The 14,670-nt window shown below is 36.3% G+C and overlaps 1 protein-coding gene across 1 annotated transcript in view; it reads left to right on the top strand.

Annotated features, from left to right (window-relative positions):
• wwc1 (WW and C2 domain containing 1) overlaps positions 1–14,453 on the top strand; it is a 38,359-nt gene extending 23,906 nt beyond the window's left edge. Inside the window, exons 15-22 of the mRNA XM_079486968.1 lie at positions 6,580–6,720; positions 7,320–7,384; positions 8,579–8,720; positions 9,046–9,210; positions 9,385–9,477; positions 10,161–10,391; positions 10,609–10,727; positions 10,825–14,453. Of these exons, the coding sequence (XP_079343094.1) occupies positions 6,580–6,720; positions 7,320–7,384; positions 8,579–8,720; positions 9,046–9,210; positions 9,385–9,477; positions 10,161–10,391; positions 10,609–10,727; positions 10,825–10,891 (1,023 nt within the window). The 3' untranslated portion in view covers positions 10,892–14,453. The remainder of the gene's footprint in view (positions 1–6,579; positions 6,721–7,319; positions 7,385–8,578; positions 8,721–9,045; positions 9,211–9,384; positions 9,478–10,160; positions 10,392–10,608; positions 10,728–10,824) is intronic.
• Positions 14,454–14,670: the final 217 nt, after the last annotated feature.

Genomic DNA, 14,670 nt, shown 5'->3' with positions numbered 1-14,670 from the left:
TTTAAGCAAAGAAAACAAGTCCATGTTCACTTTTAAGCAAAGAAAATAAGTCCATGTTCACTTTTAAGTAAAGAAAACAAGTCCAGGTTCACTTTTAAGCAAAGAAAACAAGTCCATGTTCACTTTTAAGCAAAGAAAACAAGTCCAGGTTCACTTTTAAGCAAAGAAAACAAGTCCAGGTTCACTTTTAAGCAAAGAAAACAAGTCCATGTTCACTTTTAAGCAAAGAAAATAAGTCCATGTTCACTTTTAAGTAAAGAAAACAAGTCCATGTTCACTTTTAAGCAAAGAAAACAAGTCCGTGTTCACTTTTAAGCAAAGAAAACAAGTCCATGTTCACTTTTAAGCAAAGAAAACAAGTCCATGTTCACTTTTAAGCAAAGAAAACAAGCAAAGAAAACAAGTTCACTTTTAAGCAAAGAAAACAAGTCCAGGTTCACTTTTAAGCAAAGAAAACAAGTTCAGGTTCACTTTTAAGCAAAGAAAACAAGTTCAGGTTCACTTTTAAGCAAAGAAAACAAGTCCATGTTCACTTTTAAGCAAAGAAACAAGTCCATGTTCACTTTTAAGCAAAGAAAACAAGTCCATGTTCACTTTTAAGCAAAGAAAACAAGTCCATGTTCACTTTTAAGCAAAGAAAACAAGTCCAGGTTCACTTTTAAGCAAAGAAAACAAGTCCAGGTTCACTTTTAAGCAAAGAAAACAAGTCCATGTTCACTTTTAAGCAAAGAAAACAAGTCCATGTTCACTTTTAAGCAAAGAAAACAAGTCCAGGTTCACTTTTAAGCAAAGAAAACAAGTCCATGTTCACTTTTAAGCAAAGAAAACAAGTCCAGGTTCACTTTTAAGCAAAGAAAACAAGTCCAGGTTCACTTTTAAGCAAAGAAAACAAGTCCGTGTTCACTTTTAAGCAAAGAAAACAAGTCCGTGTTCACTTTTAAGCAAAGAAAACAAGTCCGTGTTCACTTTTAAGCAAAGAAAACAAGTCCAGGTTCACTTTTAAGCAAAGAAAACAAGTCCAGGTTCACTTTTAAGCAAAGAAAACAAGTCCATGTTCACTTTTAAGCAAAGAAAACAAGTCCAAGTTCACTTTTAAGCAAAGAAAACAAGTCCATGTTCACTTTTAAGCAAAGAAAACAAGTCCAGGTTCACTTTTAAGCAAAGAAAACAAGTCCATCTTCCCTTTTAAGCAAAGAAAACAAGTCCAGGTTCACTTTTAAGCAAAGAAAACAAGTCCAGGTTCACTTTTAAGCAAAGAAAACAAGTCCAGGTTCACTTTTAAGCAAAGAAAACAAGTCCAGGTTCACTTTTAAGCAAAGAAAACAAGTCCAGGTTCACTTTTAAGCAAAGAAAACAAGTCCAGGTTCACTTTTAAGCAAAGAAAACAAGTCCATGTTCACTTTTAAGCAAAGAAAACAAGTCCATGTTCACTTTTAAGCAAAGAAAACAAGTCCATGTTCACTTTTAAGCAAAGAAAACAAGTCCAGGTTCACTTTTAAGCAAAGAAAACAAGTCCATGTTCCCTTTTAAGCAAAGAAAACAAGTTCAGGTTCACTTTTAAGCAAAGAAAACAAGTCCAGGTTCACTTTTAAGCAAAGAAAACAAGTCCAGGTTCACTTTTAAGCAAAGAAAACAAGTCCAGGTTCACTTTTAAGCAAAGAAAACAAGTCCAGGTTCACTTTTAAGCAAAGAAAACAAGTCCATGTTCACTTTTAAGCAAAGAAAACAAGTTCAGCTTCACTTTTAAGAAAAGAAAACAAGTCCAGGTTCACTTTTAAGCAAAGAAAACAAGTCCATGTTCACTTTTAAGCAAAGAAAACAAGTCCATGTTCACTTTTAAGCAAAGAAAACAAGCAAAGAAAACAAGTTCACTTTTAAGCAAAGAAAACAAGTCCAGGTTCACTTTTAAGCAAAGAAAACAAGTTCAGGTTCACTTTTAAGCAAAGAAAACAAGTTCAGGTTCACTTTTAAGCAAAGAAAACAAGTCCATGTTCACTTTTAAGCAAAGAAACAAGTCCATGTTCACTTTTAAGCAAAGAAAACAAGTCCAGGTTCACTTTTAAGCAAAGAAAACAAGTCCATGTTCACTTTTAAGCAAAGAAAACAAGTCCAGGTTCACTTTTAAGCAAAGAAAACAAGTCCAGGTTCACTTTTAAGCAAAGAAAACAAGTCCATGTTCACTTTTAAGCAAAGAAAACAAGTTCAGGTTCACTTTTAAGCAAAGAAAACAAGTCCATGTTCACTTTTAAGCAAAGAAAACAAGTCCATGTTCACTTTTAAGCAAAGAAAACAAGTCCAGGTTCACTTTTAAGCAAAGAAAACAAGTCCATGTTCACTTTTAAGCAAAGAAAACAAGTCCAGGTTCACTTTTAAGCAAAGAAAACAAGTCCATGTTCACTTTTAAGCAAAGAAAACAAGTCCAGGTTCACTTTTAAGCAAAGAAAACAAGTCCATGTTCACTTTTAAGCAAAGAAAACAAGTCCAGGTTCACTTTTAAGCAAAGAAAACAAGTCCAGGTTCACTTTTAAGCAAAGAAAACAAGTCCATGTTCACTTTTAAGCAAAGAAAACAAGTCCAGGTTCACTTTTAAGCAAAGAAAACAAGTCCATGTTCACTTTTAAGCAAAGAAAACAAGTCCAGGTTCACTTTTAAGCAAAGAAAACAAGTCCAGGTTCACTTTTAAGCAAAGAAAACAAGTCCAGGTTCACTTTTAAGCAAAGAAAACAAGTCCGTGTTCACTTTTAAGCAAAGAAAACAAGTCCGTGTTCACTTTTAAGCAAAGAAAACAAGTCCATGTTCACTTTTAAGCAAAGAAAACAAGTCCAGGTTCACTTTTAAGCAAAGAAAACAAGTCCATGTTCACTTTTAAGCAAAGAAAACAAGTCCAAGTTCACTTTTAAGCAAAGAAAACAAGTCCATGTTCACTTTTAAGCAAAGAAAACAAGTCCAGGTTCACTTTTAAGCAAAGAAAACAAGTCCATCTTCCCTTTTAAGCAAAGAAAACAAGTTCAGGTTCACTTTTAAGCAAAGAAAACAAGTCCAGGTTCACTTTTAAGCAAAGAAAACAAGTCCAGGTTCACTTTTAAGCAAAGAAAACAAGTCCAGGTTCACTTTTAAGCAAAGAAAACAAGTCCAGGTTCACTTTTAAGCAAAGAAAACAAGTCCATGTTCACTTTTAAGCAAAGAAAACAAGTCCATGTTCACTTTTAAGCAAAGAAAACAAGTCCATGTTCACTTTTAAGCAAAGAAAACAAGTCCAGGTTCACTTTTAAGCAAAGAAAACAAGTCCATGTTCCCTTTTAAGCAAAGAAAACAAGTTCAGGTTCACTTTTAAGCAAAGAAAACAAGTCCAGGTTCACTTTTAAGCAAAGAAAACAAGTCCAGGTTCACTTTTAAGCAAAGAAAACAAGTCCAGGTTCACTTTTAAGCAAAGAAAACAAGTCCAGGTTCACTTTTAAGCAAAGAAAACAAGTCCATGTTCACTTTTAAGCAAAGAAAACAAGTTCAGCTTCACTTTTAAGAAAAGAAAACAAGTCCATGTTCACTTTTAAGCAAAGAAAACAAGTCCAGGTTCACTTTTAAGCAAAGAAAACAAGTCCATGTTCACTTTTAAGCAAAGAAAACAAGTCCAGGTTCACTTTTAAGCAAAGAAAACAAGTCCAGGTTCACTTTTAAGCAAAGAAAACAAGTCCAGGTTCACTTTTAAGCAAAGAAAACAAGTCCATGTTCACTTTTAAGCAAAGAAAACAAGTCCAGGTTCACTTTTAAGCAAAGAAAACAAGTCCATGTTCACTTTTAAGCAAAGAAAACAAGTCCATGTTCACTTTTAAGCAAAGAAAACAAGTCCATGTTCACTTTTAAGCAAAGAAAACAAGTCCATGTTCACTTTTAAGCAAAGAAAACAAGTCCAGGTTCCCTTTTAAGCAAAGAAAACAAGTCCAGGTTCACTTTTAAGCAAAGAAAACAAGTCCAGGTTCACTTTTAAGCAAAGAAAACAAGTCCAGGTTCACTTTTAAGCAAAGAAAACAAGTCCGTGTTCACTTTTAAGCAATGAAAACAAGTCCGTGTTCACTTTTAAGCAAAGAAAACAAGTCCAGGTTCACTTTTAAGCAAAGAAAACAAGTCCAGGTTCACTTTTAAGCAAAGAAAACAAGTCCATGTTCACTTTTAAGCAAAGAAAACAAGTCCATGTTCACTTTTAAGCAAAGAAAACAAGTCCAGGTTCACTTTTAAGCAAAGAAAACAAGTCCAGGTTCACTTTTAAGCAAAGAAAACAAGTCCAGGTTCACTTTTAAGCAATGAAAACAAGTCCATGTTCACTTTTAAGCAATGAAAACAAGTCCATGTTCACTTTTAAGCAAAGAAAACAAGTCCATGTTCACTTTTAAGCAAAGAAAACAAGTCCAGGTTCACTTTTAAGCAAAGAAAACAAGTTCAGGTTCACTTTTAAGCAAAGAAAACAAGTCCATGTTCACTTTTAAGCAAAGAAAACAAGTCCAGGTTCACTTTTAAGCAATGAAAACAAGTCCATGTTCACTTTTAAGCAATGAAAACAAGTCCATGTTCACTTTTAAGCAAAGAAAACAAGTCCATGTTCACTTTTAAGCAAAGAAAACAAGTCCAGGTTCACTTTTAAGCAAAGAAAACAAGTCCAGGTTCACTTTTAAGCAAAGAAAACAAGTTCAGGTTCACTTTTAAGCAAAGAAAACAAGTCCATGTTCACTTTTAAGCAAAGAAAACAAGTCCAGGTTCACTTTTAAGCAAAGAAAACAAGTCCAGGTTCACTTTTAAGCAATGAAAACAAGTCCATGTTCACTTTTAAGCAAAGAAAACAAGTCCATGTTCACTTTTAAGCAAAGAAAACAAGTCCATGTTCACTTTTAAGCAAAGAAAACAAGTCCATGTTCACTTTTAAGCAAAGAAAACAAGTCCAGGTTCACTTTTAAGCAAAGAAAACAAGTCCAGGTTCACTTTTAAGCAAAGAAAACAAGTCCAGGTTCACTTTTAAGCAAAGAAAACAAGTCCATGTTCACTTTTAAGCAAAGAAAACAAGTCCAGGTTCACTTTTAAGCAAAGAAAACAAGTCCATGTTCCCTTTTAAGCAAAGAAAACAAGTCCATGTTCACTTTTAAGCAAAGAAAACAAGTCCAGGTTCACTTTTAAGCAAAGAAAACAAGTTCAGGTTCACTTTTAAGCAAAGAAAACAAGTCCAGGTTCACTTTTAAGCAAAGAAAACAAGTCCAGGTTCACTTTTAAGCAAAGAAAACAAGTCCAGGTTCACTTTTAAGCAAAGAAAACAAGTTCAGGTTCACTTTTAAGCAAAGAAAACAAGTCCATGTTCACTTTTAAGCAAAGAAAACAAGTCCAGGTTCACTTTTAAGCAAAGAAAACAAGTCCAGGTTCACTTTTAAGCAAAGAAAACAAGTCCAGGTTCACTTTTAAGCAATGAAAACAAGTCCATGTTCACTTTTAAGCAAAGAAAACAAGTTCAGGTTCACTTTTAAGCAAAGAAAACAAGTCCAGGTTCACTTTTAAGCAAAGAAAACAAGTCCAGGTTCACTTTTAAGCAAAGAAAACAAGTCCAGGTTCACTTTTAAGCAAAGAAAACAAGTCCAGGTTCACTTTTAAGCAAAGAAAACAAGTTCAGGTTCACTTTTAAGCAAAGAAAACAAGTCCATGTTCACTTTTAAGCAAAGAAAACAAGTCCAGGTTCACTTTTAAGCAAAGAAAACAAGTCCAGGTTCACTTTTAAGCAAAGAAAACAAGTCCATGTTCACTTTTAAGCAAAGAAAACAAGTCCAGGTTCACTTTTAAGCAAAGAAAACAAGTCCATGTTCCCTTTTAAGCAAAGAAAACAAGTCCATGTTCACTTTTAAGCAAAGAAAACAAGTCCAGGTTCACTTTTAAGCAAAGAAAACAAGTTCAGGTTCACTTTTAAGCAAAGAAAACAAGTCCAGGTTCACTTTTAAGCAAAGAAAACAAGTCCAGGTTCACTTTTAAGCAAAGAAAACAAGTCCATGTTCACTTTTAAGCAAAGAAAACAAGTCCATGTTCACTTTTAAGCAAAGAAAACAAGTCCAGGTTCACTTTTAAGCAAAGAAAACAAGTTCAGGTTCACTTTTAAGCAAAGAAAACAAGTCCAGGTTCACTTTTAAGCAAAGAAAACAAGTCCAGGTTCACTTTTAAGCAAAGAAAACAAGTCCAGGTTCACTTTTAAGCAATGAAAACAAGTCCATGTTCACTTTTAAGCAAAGAAAACAAGTCCATGTTCACTTTTAAGCAAATAAAACAAGTCCAGGTTCACTTTTAAGCAAAGAAAACAAGTTCAGGTTCACTTTTAAGACGCTGGACTGAATGACCATAAGTGGTGTCTTCATATATTAAGAATGCCCTGTTACTTTAGATAAAACGTCATATGACTGCATACAGTTTTGTGTCTAAGAACCGCTGAGTGATTTACTATTATCATTTTTTTGTGTAATATAATTGTTTATTGTGGACTAGTGAGGTGTGTTAAGAGTTCGATATCTTTTCATTTGATGGTGTGTGAATAAAGGTTGTTGTGTGTTTCTCGTGTAGGCCGGAGCTCAGATCAGTCTAGCTGATGAGGAGTATTCAGAGGAATGGTGCACCAAATGCTACAACCTCCTCAACTACATGTACATGCCAGATATGGACGGAAAGCACAAGGAGCGAGAGGCTTCCACACAGCAAGAGCTGGTAAAACACACACATTTTTATTTCCATAGACATAATGATTTTTATACTGTTCCATAACCCCTCCCCTAAACCACCATCACAGAAAACTTTTCCTAACATTTTTAACAAATAATATTTACATATTACATTATGTTTATATGAGATTTTTGGGCATATAGTTCATTCTGTCACAGCAAATTTACTATAAACACCACCAGTCACATGTTTTGAGACACTGGTTTGTCATTGTTTTCGAAAACGTTTGATCTGAAGGTGTATGTTTAAATGTCTGAAAGCAGTTTAGTAAACAAAAGTATAATTTTGCAAATGAACGCTTTTCTATGCCAAAACTAACATTTTGTTTTAATAAAGTGAGACCCGCTTGATAAAATGACAATAAAACATTTCAGCAAGGTGAATACACTAAAGATTATCAAATATAACACGTTTTCATTCATTTATTTCTATTTTAGTTGCAACACAATTTCTGTAGTTACCTTTGTTTTATTTCAGAATTTTTATGAGTTTGTTATTCTAAAACGTGGAAGAAATACGAACACACAAGTGTCTCAAAACTTTTAACCTGTAGTGTATTTAAAGCAGATTTTCTGTGTTTGTAGACATCAGTTCCCAGCAGCTCTGAGAACACGGCTGCACATCTGGATAACACTCCTCTGGAGGACTGGTGAGTTACATAACCTTTATTCCTGTTTATTTGAAATGATTCACCAATAAAGAGTAAAATGAGTCTTTCTCGTGGAAGTCCTTACCACCCAAATCCGTCCCTAACTCTCAAATCTCAGTCGAACCGATCTGACAAAGATTCTCTAGTCTAGACAAACACTACTATGAAGTAGGTGATCTTACAAGGCAAGAAAAGTTCAAAAACCAAAGAACAGTATGAAGTAACACACATCGTGACACTGAAATAAGTAGGTCATCAAAGTGAAACCAGTTACATAAACTGACAGCATAGCTGTGGATGAGCAGTATCAAGCAGCAGTCATGTCACAGTTTCTGGACTCTTTCGATGAATGTCTGCGGTCTGTGCCGCTTGGTGATTGGCCGAAGGGCAGTCAGACGAACACAACCAAAACTGCACGACACAATCTGATTGTTTGAGAGATCGACTCAACCACAGCCACCTGTCAATTAGAGATGAAACGCAACAGGACAGGAATGTGGCAGAGCCGCATTTTTCCTCGGCATTTCCACCCTTTACTCTCGCTTGATTTTGATGATGAATAGATGAATAAAGTCTCGCTATTTTAGGAACAATACGGTTTTACAGACATCAACCGATGACACATGCTCAGCTGTGTAACTATAGTAACAGCCATCAACTTTGAGATATATATGTATATTATGTATAATAATTCAGAGAAATATATGTAATGTATAACAAATGTGTGTATACACCGATAATGTATCAAATAAGACCAAATGTATATGTATAACTTTCAGAGCATATTGTTTCATTTACAAATGTTTGGTATGAAACTTGAAATGAAAACATAAACTCGTTCTTTTGATCAAATTAGCAAAAACACACACACAAAAAGAAAAAGGTGATATTAAATATATTTACAGACTTCTCAGCTGAAGTTGTTGAAAGGGTAGAAAACAAAAGGTCATTCAAAATCTATATTAAAATGACATTAAAACACAATTTTACGAAATATCTAATTACATAACAAGAAGAATTACATTTTCTAATTCACGGCCATTTTTGTTTGAAAATGTTAGAATATCATTTTTTATTTAAGGTGAAAATGAAATAAATAAAAAAAACATTCATAAATAAATAATAAATGTGATCGATTCCAATGATATGACATTTCTCAAGCCTATGGTAATGGTGATGTGTGTGATGTGTCAGGCCCGCAGAGCCTCTAGAGAGTGATGTGTTTGGAGACATCAGTGATGATGAAGAGGATGAAGACTTTTATCCCGATGACTGTCAGAGGGAGCAGGACGAGGAACCAGCCGAACCTGAAACAACACCTGTCATTACGGAAAAGGTGACAGCTTTGCTTTTACTCGACACAGCAGAAACTTTCCTGTAGTGTTGAAGGTGAAGCGGGTCGTTTTTGTTGATGTCAAAATACTTCAATCCCAGCTTTATATGCAGAGACAGCTACTGTATAAGCAAGCCATCTGTGTGCTGACTCTTTTAACATATAAAAAGAAACTTGCTTTGCCCGATACGGCAAAACTGACTATGGCATGAGCTGTTTGTCCAACCAGAGGCAGATGGGAAACCTGTCTGAAACAACCATTATTTTTACTTTGTGTTTGTGTGTGCGAGTCGTTACCTTGACATGGTTTGTTGTTTTTATTTAAAAGGTGAATAAAGAGACCAGTGTGGACGGTCTTCCTCATTCTGTCTCTGTGGTTCGACCCAAAGAGAGACGACACAACGTCCATCAGCAAAACCCTTTCATGCGTGGAAACACCATCATCCGCTCCAAGACGTTTTCTCCTGGTCCACAGAGCCAATACATCTGCAGGGTGAGAGCACATTGATCTGCGAATATATCTATATACAGTATAGGCTAAATTTTTCTAATATACAATTGTTAAATTTACATAAAAATATATTATTTCAAACACGCGTCTTTGTTTTATTTGCATTGAATGTACATTTTCACAAACTAAAGTATAACATGATTTCCAAATCACCAGATCAACCGCAGCGACAGCGACAGCTCCACCCTGTCGAAAAAATCTCCTTTCATCCGCAACGCCTCAGAGAGACGCAGCGTACGAATCAAGAAGGTAACACATTTCACCTGCTTTTTTATTATATGTGACCCTGGACAACAAAACCTGTCTTATGGGTATATTTTTCACATAATATTTTACATGATCTGAATAATAAAGCTTTCTACTGATGTATGGGTTGTTAGGATATGACAATAAATGGCCGAGATGGAGATACAACCGTTTAAAACTCTGGAATCTGAGAGTGCCAAAACAAACGTTTTTAATTGCTTTAACTAAATTCTAACGGTTAAATGAATATTTCTTCACTTTCTGAATGTGATTCATTCATACGACGACTATTAATATGAAACATCAAATTGGAAATAAGCATTAACAGCATGAGGGTTGACTTGAAGGTTGAACTCTTTTCCTTTCTCCAGCCAGAACTTTGAATTATGTTAGCAGTTGTTTAATATTTAACGCTGACATTTCTGTGCTGACCTGAGATCAGTGTGAAGTAGAGTTTGGAGATAGAGGTCAAGTTTGATGTGAATACGGCCTTGGGTGAAACATTTAAGCCTTTAGAGAGGTGAAACAAAGTCATAGTGAGAGTTCAGAGTGTTTTTGTTAAGAGGAACCGCACGGTCTTTCAAACTCTCCTGTCCTTAAACCGAAGATCACAGGAATGAAAGTGCACAGTGGTTAGTCAGATGCTAGTCAGGTTAATGTATGGTTTTCACTTTGCTATCTTACAGCCGCCGTTGCAGATCAAAGGTCTGGACGATCTGCTCCGCACCTCTCTGGATCTGGAACTGGACCTGCAGGTGACCCGCACGCGACACAGCCGGCTGAACGAAGAGCTGCACGTGCTGCGAGAGCTGAAGAAACAGCTGGAAGAGGCCCGACAGAAGGGCCAGCACACCCTACCGGCGTGGGTGCAGGAGGATGAGCGCTTCCGACTGCTTCTCAAACAGACAGAGAGACAGGTGCAGTGAGACGCATGTGACCGGATGCGCTGATGTGCTTCACTATTTTACACCTTCTCTAAGAAATGCTTTGTGCTTGTGACTGTCTCAGAGTGTTGACCAAAGGAAATAAAACTCATGCGGACTAAAAGAAGCCTGCACACAGTGACTTAAAAGCATTACAGAAGTATATTATCATAAATTTCAAGCAATGTTCTAACATGCAAATTTTCCTCAGACGCAAGAAGAGCAGCTACAAGAACAGAGGGTGGAGAAGATGATGCGCGCAGCAGCTAAAGATGTGCACAAGATCCGCGGGCAAAGCCTCAAAGAGGTCCCCGGGGTCCAGTCTTTCAGGTGGGCTACTCGAGCCATCCCAACTAACATGGTCCTAAAATTGCCCGATACCGTCTTATTCGACTGTGTACTCATTGCCCGCTCTGACCCCTCTTAGAGAAAAGATGGCCTTCTTCACCCGAGCGAAGATCAACGTTCCTGACCTACCAGCCGACGACGTGTAGAGGATCTCAAGTATTTTTTGGTCTGAACTGCTGTTTCCATGGAAACAAAACTGACATCTGGTGGTGTTATGAAGAACTGCGTGACAGAAAGTGTACGTTGGGCAAGACATTTTAAACGCTGGGTTTTAACTGAAAGCGTGTAGATCCATGTGTCTTATTCCTTCTTTTAAGCTAGTTTTCTTTTTTGTGACTGTCGTTGCGTTCTGTTACTAATAAGAATATGTCTGTATCTGTACTAGGTGTTTTAGGGGTCATTTGAAAATGAAACAAGTAGGGCTGGTAAGCGATTAATCGCATCCAGAATATCATTTTTCTTACATAATATGTGTCTGTGTACTGTTCATGTTTATTTTCATTTATAAACACAAACACATACATGTATATACTTAGGAAATATCTGCGTGCGTATATTTATATATAAACATTTATCGATTTTTATATTTTTCTTTAATGCATACACGTATCTGTACAGTATGTGTTTATAGATTCAAAACAATACGCACAGTACACGGCCATAAATGTCATGCAAACAAACTTTTATTCTGGATGCGATTGATCATTTAACAGCCCTAGAAATGAGTTTGAAAAACGCTGCTCTGCCCACCAGGCATGACTGCGCAATGTTAATGCTGTGAATGCAGTAACTTACGGTACTACTTCTGTCTATAGCACAAGGCTTCAGACACGAATGCTCATAAATCCTGCTGTTATTCTGTCCACGCTTATGTTACATAGTCTGAGCCTTTTATTTTGCAAATGTGTAAACGTTTAGCCAGCATGAAACTAAAGCATGACAGTAACTAGGCCGGTTCGTAGTTTAAGTAGATGGCTAACAGCTCTCCGCACATGCAAACAAAACACACCTTTGGCGCAAGACGTTGTAGAAACTGCACTTAGTTCCGCAGACTCTCAGGTAGAACATCAGATAGTTAATGCACTTTATCAGACATCAGATAGCAGGTCATCGGTGTAGAGAGTAAAACAGCACATTTCGAACGCAAAGATGATGTTGTCTCTTTTAAGTGAAGCTCTTCTTGCATCTTTAGATACAAAGAGCATCTTTTTAAGTTTTTTCGATTTAGGCACAAGTGTTATTGTAGTTTGTGACGAAAAATCTGTCAGTCAGTTGGAAAAGAGTCATTTGTGTCGAAAGCAAACGCTGTAACAATTCTCAAAGCACAATACTGAAGAAGTGCGTGTGTTTGGGTGAATCTACAAACAAACCAAAAATGATTTTGCATAGAATGTAGAAAATAAATTCTGTTTAGGACCATTCAAATCTTTGCGTTGTGATGTGATTGTAATGACAGCTAAGCAAAATGACCCCAGAAGACGCAATAATAGTGCAAACATTTGAATGGGGCAAAAAACTATCACTGTAATACTGTAAAAAAACTAAATTTCATAAAAAATAGCCTATGCATCAATAGATTTATAAAAAAATACATTTATTACATTTCATAACCCATTTGCAGGCATGCACGTAATGTCACAATCCTAAAAATTCATATTTCTTTCGATTTTAAGGTGAAAAGCAACACTCGCATTTTCCACAATATGAGACGGATTCGCCCGTTTATGCATCAAGCAAGCTAAAATCTAAAAAACTGGAACATCATCATCTCAACACATCTAGGTCACTGCAAAGGCACCGTTCATAATTCCCAGCTCTCCCTGTAAACACTTAATAATGCATCGCGCCTCACTGCAGAGATCCCGGAGGATAACGTTTGCCCGATGTGGGAAAGAATCGTGACATTTGTGTTATGTAAATGAGCACTCCCACTATTTCCTCTCATATCTGTTTATTCACATGCAGAATGTTCAGTTTAATCTTATTCTAGTATTTTGATAATAGATACCAATGACTTTTCCAATTCTATTTAGGGACTTAAGTCGGATGTTTAAATTTAGCACTTTAAAAATGCCCCAGTTCACACAATCTTAACATTTTTCCGTCATTGTTTTAGCCTAACGCCCATTCCCACCAAAACCAGGCCAATTTCATGAGTTTTGTCCACGTTTTAACGTTAAATCTTGCAGTTGATCTTTATTGCTGTGTATGACGCAAAGCACTGGGAGCAGTCCATGGGTCGTGCTCGCAACATTTTCTGTTTTCAGTCCCCCATCCTAACACGTTCTTGTTCCTCTTGAGAGCCTCCGGTGCTGTTTTGAATGGCTTTGTTCCACAAGAAAACATCAAATGTACTGTCTTTGCCCAACCTCAGATCAGCTATCAGTGTTCCAGTCATTTAGAGTCGACAGCTAAGTTTGTTTAATCTAATAATAGCAATAATAATGATACAACATTCACGTGGCATAAATATACTGGAGTGGACTAACAGAGCCGTGACGTGTATTTTATAACGATAGCACAGGGTCTGTCCTGCTGAAACTACAATCCAGTAAGTGTTACTGGTACACAAACTCTAGTCTCTTGCGCCACCCAGTGGTACCAAACACAAACGGATCTGAATGTTCACACTGTAAGTGTTATTTAAAGAGCTCGGTCACACATCCTGATTCAATACGAAACATAGATCATCCCTCGGTGCAGCATATTTATTTTTATATGATGGAATACCATACAACATGAAAGACCCGACTACAATGCTTCCCAAAGCCTTACGTTCAGCCAAATATTTATACTACACTCATTTCTTTCATTTTAAAGCCTCGCAATTGTTTTCTGTTGCATATTTCTTGTAGTTTATTTCAGTTTATTAGAGTATTTGTGCTTTTGTATTGTTTTCACATTTTCGACTCTGTAATAGACGTACAGTACACTGCCAAACGTATAGACTCCTGTCGGCTTCATCCTAGCTCAGCTCAGCTTGTTAATGTGCCGTGTGATGTGAAGATTTCTCACATCGGGCATTTTGAATTGAGGTACATTTTTATTCTTTTTCATCTTTCAGATCTTCACACGTTTTGTCGTTTTCTTTCGTTTGAATGTGAGAGATACGGTGTGATGTACGATGATGTACATGTGTGTGTCATGCTGTAGAATGTAAACAGTTTACCTGCAAACACTAGGATTGATCTTCTTCTCACTCGAGTGCTCGAACAAGAGAAAAGAAGTCTTACGTTGTCATTATAATGTACAATAGTATGCGTACGGTTGGACAGAATTGTATTTCTTAGGTGCTCTTTAACAACCCATTGTCATACATGCATACATACATCTTGTAAGATTTGTTATAATTAATCAATAGGTGAAAACGCTGTCAGTATCTAATGCTGGTAGTCATGAATGATCTGTTGTGCATCGTTCACAGTAGGACTTTTATTTTGGAAGCTCCAGTGCATTTTTTTAATCTTGTTCTAATGATGAAATGACCTGATCTGATCACAGAGATGGTTTGAGAAGTACAGCTTGAATTTATTGCACTTTTGTGATTTGGGTTTGCTGTCTTTTTTTTTCTTGTGAGACTTCTGAAAGCTGTGAATTTTATCATCGACACTGTACTTGTCAACAAGATTTGTAAATATATCACCAGCACAAGAATATGTTTTGTAGTTTCACAACAAAAATATAAAAAGTTCCTCTCTTCTAATCTTTAGGATGTTTCCTTTGCGTGTATTTGTGAGTTTGGTTTTCTCATCCCGATAAGTTCGGCGCAATGACAAGACAACCTACGGACCGTTCACAAAATCTGCTATAACACAAAGCCTCAAGTGCTTTTTTATTTCACTCAATTTGTAGAATTAGAAAAAAGAATTGGGCACTTTTTGGTGGCATTGCTTCTTTTGCCATGCCCTGTAATAAATCACATTTA

The sequence above is a fragment of the Barbatula barbatula genome, assembly GCF_947034865.1.
Source record: "Barbatula barbatula genome assembly, chromosome: 22".
In the NCBI taxonomy this organism is placed as follows: domain Eukaryota; kingdom Metazoa; phylum Chordata; class Actinopteri; order Cypriniformes; family Nemacheilidae; genus Barbatula; species Barbatula barbatula.
Note: the sequence above shows the minus strand (reverse complement) of the source record. Positions and strands in the feature narration are given on the sequence as shown.